Raw genomic sequence first — 13,035 nt, 5'->3', positions numbered from 1 at the left:
TCATACAGCACACAAACTATGTGACTGCGACTGGGTTCATGATAACAATGACCGTTAGCATCTGATCATTATTAACGTAACAAATTCTTGTTAAAAACCTACCAAGATATACACTTTGTGACACCTTTTGAAAAAATAGTATTAATCAGAAATGTTCTGTTAAATTTCAGTAAGAACTAGTGACAAATATACACGTACTCAGAACAGATTACAGCTCCCGAGCTTCAGACGGAGATTGTTCTCCTTTGTCTCAATGTCAAATAAACCAATAAAACAGACCAAGAAAATAACACGACCATCACAAAAAAACAACAGCAAAGTGAAATTAAACAACAGAATAAGAAAAACAGCTAGAAATACAGTATGTGTTGCTATTACATGTACTGTAGTCATAAACATTTTCAAAGATTTTGCTCCTGCTTGTGAACTAAAATATATAATTTTTTTCTGACAGGAGGTGGAGTTTAGTGGGGGGGGGGGCATTAGTAGGGTTGGCTGGGTTCAAAGGTCAGCTGCCCCAGCCGGAGAGGTGGACTGGACAGAGTCAGGCCAGACCAGCTCCGAAGCAGCTTCGACTCCTTCCAGCTTTCAGCTGACAGCACTGCCCTGACACAAAGATCAGCAGGATTACTCACAGGGTAAATCAATCACACCCATTTTCTAGACAGATCGGCCTTCGGCCACGCCCTAAAAACAGGTAAGAAGATGGACTCACTCTCTCTCTCAATGGTAGCCGTTAGTGAAGGCAGTGGCGATCAAAGGGCCCTGAGGGAGAAAGCAGACAAAGTTAAACTTGACTATATTGTTCTCCATGTCTGTGGTTCCATCAGGACTCATGAGCTTATGGGCATCTGGGTAGTGCAGCGGTACATTCCCTGCCTACCAACACAAGGGTCGCAAGTTCGAGCAACCATGTTGCCTCCGGCTTGGTCGGGCGTCCATACAGGCTCGATAGATTACATGCACATGCAACTTCTTTACTTCCTGGAATTAGTACAGCTTCTTTATTTCCTGTCCTACACTATTGGATGAACTGATTAATCAGGTGTGCCTGATCATTGTTGTGACTGCAGCACACCTGACATTAATCAGTTCATCCAATAGTGATGACAGGAAATAAAGAAGCTGTACTAATTTCAGGAAGCAGTGGAGTTGTGCATGTAGCCCATTGGCCATGTCTGTGGGTGGGAAGCTGGATTAAGGGTATGTGTCCTGGTCGCTGCACTAGCAGCGCCCCCTCTGGTCGGTCGGAGCCGCCTGTTCGGGGGGGGGAAGGGGAACCGGGGGAATAGCGTGATCCTCCTGTGCGATACGTCCTGCTGGTGAAGCCCCTCACTGTCAGGTGAAAAAAAGCGGCTGGCAACGACTGCACGTGTCGGAGGAAGCGTGCACTAGTCTACAACTCTCGGCAGAGGGGGTGGAGCAACAGGGGGAATTGGCCAATTACAATTGGGGAGAAAAGGGGAGAAGAATCCGAAAAAACTTGATCAAGAAAAAAAAGGACTTATGAGTTGATAGGTTTTCATTCATGCGTTAGCAGTTGATTCGCGGCTCTAACTGTCAATCAATATTTCAACAGACACAAAGCTGCAGCTTTAACGACTGTAAGCCAAAACACAAACAAATGCTGCCTAGATACATCTTCATTAGAGGCGGAGTCTCACCCCCAAACTATGGCTGAATCCAGCGCTCGGGGCGGGGCTTGCAGCACTGAGGTAACTGCTGACAGCAGAGTCCTGACTGGCTGCTCCATAAAGGTCTGCCATTGGCCCGGGGCTGCTGGTACCTAAGAACCCAGCTGCGCTGCGCTGGTTGGAGCCTAAAGAGGTGGAAACAACAACGTCAATTTTGTGTGTGTATCTTACTAATCTTAGTATCCGCTTTGTCAAAATCAAGGTGTTGAACTGGGATATCACTAAGCCCACTATAAAAGATGCCCCAGCATGGTCAAATCAAAACCATGGAGTCAACCAATGACAGCTTTTCCACACGCATACCTCTAACTACTGCTGCTGCCGCCGCTGCTGCCGCCATTGGTCCGTACGCTGTGAGAGGAATGGCTACAGAGACAGAGAAGAGAGGAGGAGGTCCAGGTGAAACATCTCCAACACGCAGCGGAAAACACATCAGTTCAAAACTGGCTCCTCGTTCCAGTGACTTTGATAAGTTGTAAAGTAAAGAGGAGGGACTGACTGACCTGTGAGCTCAGGGGGGTGTGGTGAAGTCAGGAGGGGGGTCCTCTCTAAGTGGAACTCTAAAACACAAACATCAAAGTGGTGGTGAGACACACACCAACAACGTGCGCCAAGGAGAACGCACGCACACACAAACGCACGCACGCACACACGCGCGCGCACACACACACACACACACACACACACACACACACACACACACACACACACACACACACACACACGAGGAGGTGCACATGTTGGGACACACTGTCTGAGGAATGATAAGATGAAGGAATATGATATAGTCCTGTTAACTGAACTTTAGGGAGACAGGCGTACATTGAGGAGAGAATATTTTAACGTGTCGTCTTAAGAAATATGAATATCTGATTATCTGATACAACAGGCCAACCGTGTGAGAGGAGTATGAAAGATACTGTAAGAGCATCAACATGGTAAATAGTAAATGGACTGCATTTATATAGCGCTTTTATCCAAAGAGCTTTACAATATGCCTACATTCGCCCATTCACACACCGAAGGCGGCCAGCTGCCACACAGAGTGCTGGCACAGCCATCGGGAGCAATTTGGGGTTCAGTGGCTTGCACTTCGACATGCAGACTGGAGGAGCCGGGGATCGAACCACCGACCTTCTGGTACAACACTACTGTCTGTAATATAACATTTCTATCAAATTAAACATTGATGTAAGAAGTGGTGAAAGTAAACACTTTTCGCAGTATTTCTGAAGTGGAGCGACTGCATGGTCTTTCTAAGCAAATTACACAAGGCTTTATGAGGAGAGGAAAGTGTGGTGAGATTACCAGGGAACTGGTAGGTATATCCAGGGGTGACGCCAGCATAGCAGGCTTTATGAGGAGAGGAAAGTGTGGTGAGATTACCAGGGAACTGGTAGGTATAGCCAGGGGTGATGCCAGCATAGCTCCGGCTGGTGTAGGTGGCCGTCTGGAACCCAGGGTACCCTGCAGGGACAACAGCACCTTCAGACTCTCATCAGGATGTAGTCTTGGTGTGTTACAGGCACACATGGTACAAGACATGCAGACAGTGGAAAAACATACTATGGGTGGTAGACCAGCAGCACACTAGTCTAGAGCTGTAACAATTAATCAATTAGTTGTCCACCATTAAATTAATTGGCAACATTTTGATAATCGATTAATCAGTTTGAGTTTTTTTGTGTGTGAAAATACTCTGATTCCAGCTTGTTAAAGTTATTTACTCTTCTATGACAGTAAACTGAATATCTTTGGGTTGTGTGGACAAAACAAGACACACGTGGACATCATCTTGGGCTTTGGGAAACACTGATCAACATTTTTCATCATTTTCTAATATTTTATAGACCAAACCAATAATCGACAGATTCATCTGAAAATAACCGTCCGTTGCAGACCCTACACTAGTCCATTATAGCAAGTTATGGTGGATAAAGAAACACATAAACATCAAAAGGGATGAGGTCTATATTGGTTTAGAATCTGGTGAGTAAATATATATGTAACTAAAACCATTAAAATTGACAACCGGTCCGTGGCTTTTTTTTTTCATGTATCTACCGGTCCTTTGCACAAAAAAGGTTGGGAACCCCTGGTTTAGATAGAGCAAAGCTGCCCCCTGCCTGCGACGAGCGGTATGGTCAGTGACATGCAGGTGGGTGATATTCTACACCTGCGGTCTGGATTCCTTCACAAGCAGCACAGGACGGGGCTGTCTTTGTGTTGTTGGGAGAGTTTAGTCTCACTTTCCTGTCTTCAATCTGATCTGCTTACTTTCCTTGTCCCCCGTGTCTCTGTCTGCAAGGCATGTTACGCAGCCACGCCCTTTGTTAGCAGCCCCCTCCAGCAGCAACCAGCCATGGGAGGAGAACAATACTATTGTCCCACACAAGCAACTCCACGTAACAAACACAATTAAATTGTTTTTTTTCTTTTTGGGTGGGGTGGCATTTTATTTTCCCTTAATACCTGCAGGACATTTCACCAGTGCAACTAAGCACTGGATTACAAAGAGGTGTAGTTCTTAGACTGAACACTAGGTGGTGGCATTGAAGTGGTCAATTTTAGTCTCAGATGCACAAACAAGCCCTGCAGTAAGTACAGTAGAAAGTCTATTTAAGCCCAGGGGTTTTCAAAGTGGGGTCTGGGGACCTCCAGGGGTCTTTGAGGGGGCTCCCAAAATTTTCCATCCATAAGTAACACAATGACAGAATGCATGACTATGGGTTTCATACACCTTCTGTAATACATCTAAAAGCAAAAATCTTATCAGATGGGGGACCCTGGGACAAAAAAAAATCAAATCAAATGAGAGTCCGTGTTCTAATATTGGTCAGCGGGGTCCTTGACATGAAAAGGTTTGAGAACCACTGGGTTAGCTTTCTGTGTGGAGTTAGCATGTTCTCCCCGTGCTCCACTGGGGTTTCCTCCATTACATCAATATGAACCCCACCCCCCTCTGCTGTTTTTTTTGGACCGACTGAGTCAAAAGTTCTCTCATGATTCATCTCATAGGTGAATGGGTTGGTTTGTCCGTCATTGGAAAAATGAATGGTGAGTTTCACTTCCTAGGTCCCATGCGGAACCTGGAAGAGGGTGTGACTTATTAGGTGCCCTATAGTATGCCGGGGAGTTGATGAGGGTGTCGTCACCAGGCAGGCCTCAGTGCAGTGGTCAGCTTTCTCCACACGAGGCAGACATGACCTTTGAACAGGTGAGAGGAGCAGGTGGTGCGGGCCGGCCCAATGTCCTTCCTGTCCCGATCAATAGAAACTTACCCAGCATACCGATGCCCAGCATGAAGGCGTCCATCCCGTAGGGCATCACCCGAGAGCGCCCCCTGGCTGAGCCGGTGGGGGACATCACCTCCTTGGGCTGAGCCTTCTTACACTCCACCTGTTGGAGGCACAAGATGCATGAGGACCTTCTCTGCACAGTGACTGAAACTCAGCCCAGGAGCGACCGTTTCCAGATGGAGGCTCACCATCTTGCTGTTGATCTCGTGGAAGTGGATCTCGCAGACTTTCTCCACCACGTCCTCATTCTCAAACGTCACAAAGCCGAACCCTGGTGAACACAAGGCCGGCACATAGGTTGAATATCTTAACAGAGTTGTTATCAACACTTCTGGATTTAGACGGCGGGTGTTGTGCTTCCGTACTTTAATTAGGGATGCCCAATGTATGTGCAATCATATCGTATCTGGCCATTTTTTGGGCAGCGCAAGCGGGCCCTATATCTGGCTTTGTCCAGTCCAATTTGCATGCCGATTTGAGTGCCGATGCTCGTGAACGCTTTATCGCGCTGGCCATATTATGCTAGGTTCTGACCTAGCCTTGTTTATATATCGTATCGGTCTGATGAGCAAAATAACAACAATGTTAATATGGTTATCAGTATCGGCCAAAAATGTTCATATTGAGAAGTTAGAACAGAAGAAACAATGCGGTAAATCTATGATTTATGGGCTTTTCCAAATGTTTTGGAAATGAAGACGTGACGTTTTCAAATTCACAGTGTTTACATGTGTTTTTGAGTACCGGTATATACAAAATCTGATTATCATAGAAACTTGTTTTCATACAGATCATGTTGACATCGATAAAATATCGGTTATCAGCCACAACAGCAATGTTAATATCGGTATCTTCTAATTTTATCTGTCTAATTTTCATATTGGGCATCCCTACTGCTAATAGTCTCTCCAGTAATCTGTACTGTAATAGCCGCTTAACACATTTTGCCCCCTTCCCCCACCTCCATGCTGCTATTCTGCACTCATCCTACCCCCCCTCCTGGCCAGAAGGCCCGGGCAAAGCTGGTAGGCTGTCATAATCGATCAGTCCCAGGGTGAGGAGGAGGTGCTTAAGGAGGCTTTATCCTGATCCCGATTAACGGACTGGCTAATTAGCCTAGCCTCGTTAGCCTCGCCTCCTCCAGCTAAGCACACAGGAAGGAGGTCTGTGGGGGGGGGGGGATCGATAGAGAGATGGACAGGACTGGAGCAAGACTGGGGGGGGGGGGGCGGCAGAGTTGTGTGGAATAAAAGCTCTGGACAAAGAGACAGACAGAGAGAGAGACAGACAGACAGACAGAGAGAGACAGACAGACAGAGAGAGACACACAGAGAGAGAGAGAGAGACAGACAGACAGAGAGAGACAGAGAGACAGACAGAGAGACAGAGAGACAGAGAGAAAGAGAGAGAGGCCACTCAGGTCTCACCTCTGTGCCTGTTGGTGGTCTTGTCGAACATGAGCATGGCATCGTCGACCTGGAGGGAGACAAACACAGTTTTACATGCCGCTCTCTCTCTGTCTCCCTGTCTCTCTCTGTCTGTCTGTCTCTCTCTGTCTCCCTGTCTCTGTCTGTCTATCTGTCTGTCTGTCTGTCTCTCTGTCTCTGTGTGTGTGTGTGTGTGTGTCTCTCTCTCTCTGCCACGCGGCAGCTTGCCTGACCTCGCCCCTTCTCAAGTTCTGCAGGGAGCACCAGCAACAGATGGGACAGAAGGGGAGGGGGGGGGGGGGGGGGCAGTGAGACCGAGGGGGGAGTGACAGGTTACAAAAGGGGAGACAGTGAGACCGAGGGGGGGCGGAGAGACAAAATACATAGGAGAAAATACTAGCTGTGTGTTTTGTGTGTTATGCACATAAAAGAGCCCATTTAAAACATTGACGTTTGTGTCGTTGCTGCTGAACTGCCTGCCCAAAATGTCATAAATTGTATGTTTCTCCAATGCAGTGATACACAGAATATCATGTTTCTGAAGCACAAAGACAGCATACCACATGTCTACATACATACATGTAGATATCAATGTTATACAGCTCATAGAGTCTGCTAGTGAACGTGCACGGTGGTCAGTAAGGGTGTTGTGGGCTGGATGGATGGATGGAGGGCGTAAACACTTTGCCTTTCACAGCGGAGAGCCGTGTGTTCGATCCCCAGTCATGGTCACAGCGTGTCCAAAGTCCCCATTTCAACAGTGTGTGTCACATTGAATGTTTTTGTTATTAAGCCTAACCCAAACCCAAACCATCCTAACCTTAACTTTAACCTTAACCAAGCTGTTCTACTAAACCATCATCCTAACCTTAACGTGAACTTTTCCCCACAAAAACAGGCTCAGACAATAAAAACACAAACACAAAAACATACATTATATCATCAACATTCCAATGGTACCACTAACCAGCCGCGTCAAGTGCTTATATGCTTGCAAGAGTTGTGCGCGGGATCCCACGAAAAGTCAGCCGGGCGAGTCACCCGTCGCTCCCAACCTCGTCCAACTTAACTTTAACCATAACCAAGGTGTTTAAGCCTAACCCAAACCATCATCCTAACCTTAACCTTAACCTAGCTGTTTAAGCCTAACCCAAACCATCATCCTAACCTTAACCTAGCTGTTTTACTTAACAGAACCAAAGATGTGAAAGTTATTTTATTTGCGTTTTAATGTTGGAAAGGCAGCAAGGTTTTCAAATGATGGTTTTGCTTCATATTGACGTTGAGATGGTACAATGCTGTCATTCTATTGTGGCTTGATTGGGTTGGTTGGGGGACAGCCTGCATGGTCACAGTCCTTCTCACAGAGACAGCCCATAATCGGCCCCTGGCCTCTCCCCCCTGCTCTCCAAAGTTTGACGTTTCCATGGCAACTGTAGAAAAAGTCCCTCTAAAAGAGCTGGAGCCAACATCAAATATACTGGATGAATAGTGGAGAGACTGCCAGAGAGACCAAGAGGGCTGCAAAGAGACAAAACTACAGAGAGACCAAGAGGGCTGCAAAGAGACAAAACTACAGAGAGACCAAGAGGGCTGCAAAGAGAGAAAACTACAGAGAGACCAAGAGGGCTGCAAAGAGACAAAACTACAGAGAGACCAAGAGGGCTGCAAAGAGACAAAACTACAGAGAGACCAAGAGGGCTGCAAAGAGACAAAACTACAGAGAGACCAAGAGGGCTGCAAAGAGACAAAACTACAGAGAGACCAAGAGGGCTGCAAAGAGACAAAACTACAGGAGAGACCAAGAGGGCTGCAAAGAGACAAAACTACAGAGAGACCAAGAGGGCTGCAAAGAGAGAAAACTACAGAGAGACCAAGAGGGCTGCAAAGAGACAAAACTACAGAGAGACCAAGAGGGCTGCAAAGAGACAAAACTACAGAGAGACCAAGAGGGCTGCAAAGAGACAAAACTACAGAGAGACCAAGAGGGCTGCAAAGAGACAAAACTACAGCATCATCCACTTTTCTCAGTTCCGATCCCCTTCCGATACCTGAATTTGAATATCTGCCGATACCGATACCGATTCCGATGCGAGGGCTCTTGGTGTAAGAGCCATGAATTGATTTATAGCGAATTATAATGACTTGAGAAAATTGATTATTGAGCTTGTTTATATTTTGGTTATGTTGTTTGTTTGTTATTCTATTATGGCAGTGATTGATAGAGGTAATTTGGTCAAATGAATGGGGGCGGTGATATCCATCTACTCAGTTGATTATATGCACCTGTTCACCTGTTGCTGGGGAGGAAAGAGGGGAGTGAGTAGGTCGCTGTACTTTTTGTTGACCGCAATTTATAGTTTCTGATCGCTGTGATTACTTTGATATACTTTCCTGCACGTTGTATTGAGTTTATTAATTTTTCTTTGTAATAAAACTTCAAAACGTATTTTTTGATCTCAGCGAATTATTTTTGTTTAGCGCGTCAATTCATCTACCAACAAGACCTACCTCAGCCTCTCAGCGGCTTTTTGCTTTTGTGCAGTGTCGCTACACTTGGCAACTCCACCTTTACATAGTAGCCAGCTCCTTCTGTGACATCATGTAGCATTTGGTTTGAGCTCATAGCATTAGTTAGCTGGTTCGTAATACTCCACAAACCGACTGAATTAAACACTCCCCACATATTTACAAGACTGAAATATCTCCAAAACTAAGGACATGTTGTTGAGTTGGCTAACGGCTATGCTAACATTAGCTGTTACGACACGTCTTGGCTTAGGATCTACAGTATGTCGTTGAGGTCTAGGTGTAGGTGGAGATTTAGGACGCAGGGACTGACTGATGTTACATGGAGGATGGTTGACCTGCTTCCATATAGCATGGTGGTGTTTCCCGGTGACGGGTTCGAGGCACAGCTGACACACACCTGCCTTTGATGTTGTTCAATCCCATTTAACTCAACTTAAGTTGGTGTTAAATGCAGGCAAATCCAAATGTATGCTGTTTTCAAATGGCAAAGGGCTTCCATCTAATCTGCCAAAAATCTTCACTTCTCAAGGAGCTGAAATCGAGATGGTCACAACATATAAGTATTTAGGTATTATTGTTGATCAAAACTTGTCTTTTAAAGCACACATTGAAAATCTTGTTTCCAAATTGAAACTTAAATTAGGTTTCTTTTTTAGAAATAAAGCCTGTTTCTCGCTCCAGGCAAGGAAGCGCTTGCTCTCAGCAACATTTTTACCCTTATTGGACTATGGTGATCTACTTTTTATGAATGCACCTGAGCAGTACCTGAAGAAATTGGACACTGTTTACCACTGTGCTTTACATTTTATCACTGGTTGTGGCAATCTCATGCACCACTGTACTCTGTACACTACTGCCCAGTGTTCTTCCTTGTATGCCCGCAGACATACACATTGGTTGGCTTTTATATATAAATCTCTTCTTAGGCTAGTTCCTGCCTATTTGTCTGTTTACATGTGTAGAAAACAAAATCAATACGGTCTACGCTCTCACAATACTCTTCAGATGTTAGTCCCCAGAGCTAGAACCGAATTAGGCAAAAAGGCCTTCAAATATGCCGCCCCTTCGTCCTGGAATAATCTACAGAAGGACCTGAAGTTATCAGAGCTGGTAACTTTGGGGGAATTTAAGGCCATTTTGAAAGATCGAGAGGAAAATACTCTTGATCATTGTAACTGCCCCTAAATTGTTCTCCCATGTATGAATGTATTTCTCTGTTTGTATTGCTTGTGTTTTTGTTGTAACATTGTTTTTTATGCTGCCCTCTTGGCCAGGTCGCTCTTGAAAAAGAGATTTTAATCTCAATGAGACTTTACCTGGTTAAATAAAGGTTATTGATTGATTGATTGACACCTGGAGAGGTGGCATGGCGTTGATTGCCATGGCTGGGTGCATGATGCACGGAGGCGGGGCTAGCGAGGGGCGGCCGGCTACCTGAAAGTCTCCGACAGACACGAGTGTAACCGGAGCCAAGAGGATGAGACACGCCACTACAGCACATCAGCACCTCAACACTCCTAACTTTCCAACACAACACCATGTCAGCCGGTCACATTCCCAAAGCCAGGAAAACTATGTGAGGGAGTGTATGTGAGGGAGTGATGAGTAACCAATTGCCCCCTAGACAGACAACGTACACACACACAGTCAAGCGAGGCGTATGATACAAGATCAATGCATCACTTGAGGGAGAGACTGCAATGTTACTGAACGCTAACAGTAGGAGCTAGCTGTGCTAGCTAGGCCTACCGATTAGCTATAACTTAATAATTGTAATAGTAACGAGCCGTGGAAACCGTTATGGCTTAACACTAGCTCACTACTACTTACTACTTACTACTTTCTAGCACCTGTGCTGTTTCATGTTATGTTATTGTGGGTTTATGGTCCAGCACAAGCTATGAATGGAATCTGGATGGGAACGTGGATTGCAACATCAGTCCGATATCCAATATGTGAGTTACGTCAGGATTTGCCACACGATACCGATATCCCATCTCTAGAGAAAACACAGAGAAAAAAGAAAGTAGCCGCTCACAAGCAGAAAGGTGAACCCTGTGGGCAGGTGGAGCAACTCCATGAGAGGAGAGCTGATAGAGGGAGGGAGAGTGACAGGTGGAGATATCGTGAGACAGAGCACAGAGAGTACTCTGAAAGAGAGAGAGAGAGAGAGAGGTGGACACAGTGGAGAGAGAGAGAGAGAGGACACAGAGAGAGAGAGGACATAGAGAGAGAGAGAGGTGGACACAGTGGAGAGAGAGAGAGAGAGAGAGAGGAGGACACAGTGCAGAGAGAGAGAGAGAGGTGGACACAGTACAGAGAGAGAGAGAGATGTGTCAGTGCAGAGAGAGAGTGAGGTGGTCACAGTGCAGGGAGAGAGAGAGAGAGAGAGAGAGAGAGAGAGTGAAGTGGTCACAGTGCAGGGAGAGAGAGAGAGAGAGAGAGAGAGAGAGAGGACACAGAGAGAGAGAGAGAGGTGGACACAGTGGAGAGAGAGAGAGAGAGAGAGAGAGAGAGAGGAGGACACAGTGCAGAGAGAGAGAGAGGTGGACACAGTACACAGAGAGAGAGAGAGATGTGTCAGTGCAGAGAGAGAGTGAGGTGGTCACAGTGCAGGGAGAGAGAGAGAGAGAGAGAGAGAGAGAGAGAGAGACTCTCGTACCATTACCAAGCCCTGCAATGCCAAGAGCTGAGCAATAGGAGCACCCTTACCCAACTGATCCTGAGGCTGAGTCCACAAACCTGCTCTCTTAACACAGCCCAGGAACAGAACACATCACCAATCAGACTCAATCAAATTACAAAACAGTTCAAACTGAACTACCTCACCTATTGGCAAACACAAACAAAAGCACAGAGCAAAATGCAGTGCTATCTGGCTCTAAATCGACAGTACACCATAGCAGATTATTTGAGCATGGTGACTGATCAACAACTCAAAAGAACCTTGACAAAGTACAGACTGAGTGAGCACAGCCTTGCTATTGAAAAGGGGAGACACAGGAAAACCTGGCTCCCTGCAGAGCAAAGGCTTTGCAGTCATTGCACCCTCAGTGAACCTGAGACAGAGCTACACTTTCTCACCAAATGTGAAAAATATAAACATGTCAGAGAAGCACATTTTAAAAGATTTGAATTAATAACAAAAGGTTTCCTTAACCTATTAGACACAGAAAAACTACCAGTCCTACTAGGGGGGGACTCAAAGAGCTGTGCGTTAGCAGCAGTCTATGTTGCTGCCTGCCATAGACTGAGGGACAGTGAGTGACAGTCACCTGACACACGTTGCTGTTAGAGCATATCTGACAACAGACCATCTTTAATGTTCTTTGTTCCTTGTTGTTGCTACATCTGACAACACATCACCTGTTTGTCTTGTAGTTTGTTTCTTTGTTATCCTTTGTTCTTTTGATTGCCTCTCTATGGCCTATATGACAACACATCATTAATTTGTCTGGTAGTTTGCTATTCAAAGGATGTTGCTGCTATATCTGACAACAGATCATTTTTTCTTGTAGTTTCTTTGCTATTCAAAGAATGTTATTTGATGTTGCTACTATATCTGACAACAGATCATTCGTTAGTCCTGTAGTATGTTAGTATATAGTATATAGTAAGTTTTCTAATTAATGTTTAGCTGTTCATATCTAATCGCTTGCTTTGGCAATATGTACAGTGTACGTCATGCTAATAAAGCCAATTGAATTGAATTGAATTGAATTGAGAGAGAGAGAGAGAGAGAGAGTGAGGTGGTCACAGTGCAGGGAGAGAGAGAGAGAGAGAGAGAGAGAGAGAGAGAGAGAGAGGTGGTCACAGTGCAGGGAGAGAGAGAGAGAGAGAGAGAGAGAGGAGGACACAGTGCAGAGAGAGAGAGAGAGAGGTGGACAGTGCAGAAAGAGAGAGGTGGACAGTGCAGAGAGAGAGAGAGAGAGGTGGACAGTGCAGAGAGAGGTGGACACAGTGCAGAGAGAGAGAGAGAGAGGTGGACAGTGCAGAGAGAGAGAGGTGGACAGTGCAGAGAGAGAGAGAGAGAGAGAGAGAGAGAGAGAGGTGGACAGTGCAGAGAGAGAGAGAGAGAGAGAG

General features: G+C 45.7%; 1 protein-coding gene across 4 annotated transcripts in view; it reads right to left on the bottom strand.

Moving 5' to 3' along the window:
* Positions 1-723: 723 nt before the first annotated feature.
* Positions 724-13,035, bottom strand: part of msi1b (musashi RNA binding protein 1b) — a gene marked incomplete at both ends in the record, with an annotated part of 38,033 nt that continues 25,721 nt past the window's right edge. The window contains 8 exons of one of the 4 annotated variants that reach the window (XM_083643942.1): positions 724-765; positions 1,665-1,819; positions 1,992-2,060; positions 2,198-2,254; positions 3,081-3,161; positions 4,976-5,093; positions 5,182-5,264; positions 6,421-6,469. In XM_083643942.1, coding sequence (XP_083500068.1) covers positions 724-765; positions 1,665-1,819; positions 1,992-2,060; positions 2,198-2,254; positions 3,081-3,161; positions 4,976-5,093; positions 5,182-5,264; positions 6,421-6,469 — 654 coding nt within the window. Of the gene's footprint in view, positions 766-1,664; positions 1,865-1,991; positions 2,061-2,197; positions 2,255-3,080; positions 3,162-4,975; positions 5,094-5,181; positions 5,265-6,420; positions 6,470-13,035 lie in introns of all 4 variants that reach the window. The other 3 variants (XM_083643940.1, XM_083643943.1, XM_083643941.1) reach the window with 3 other exon arrangements.

Source organism: Poromitra crassiceps (assembly GCF_964638095.1).
Source record: "Poromitra crassiceps genome assembly, chromosome: 10".
Taxonomy (NCBI): domain Eukaryota; kingdom Metazoa; phylum Chordata; class Actinopteri; order Beryciformes; family Melamphaidae; genus Poromitra; species Poromitra crassiceps.
This window is presented reverse-complemented; position numbering and strand designations above follow the sequence as displayed.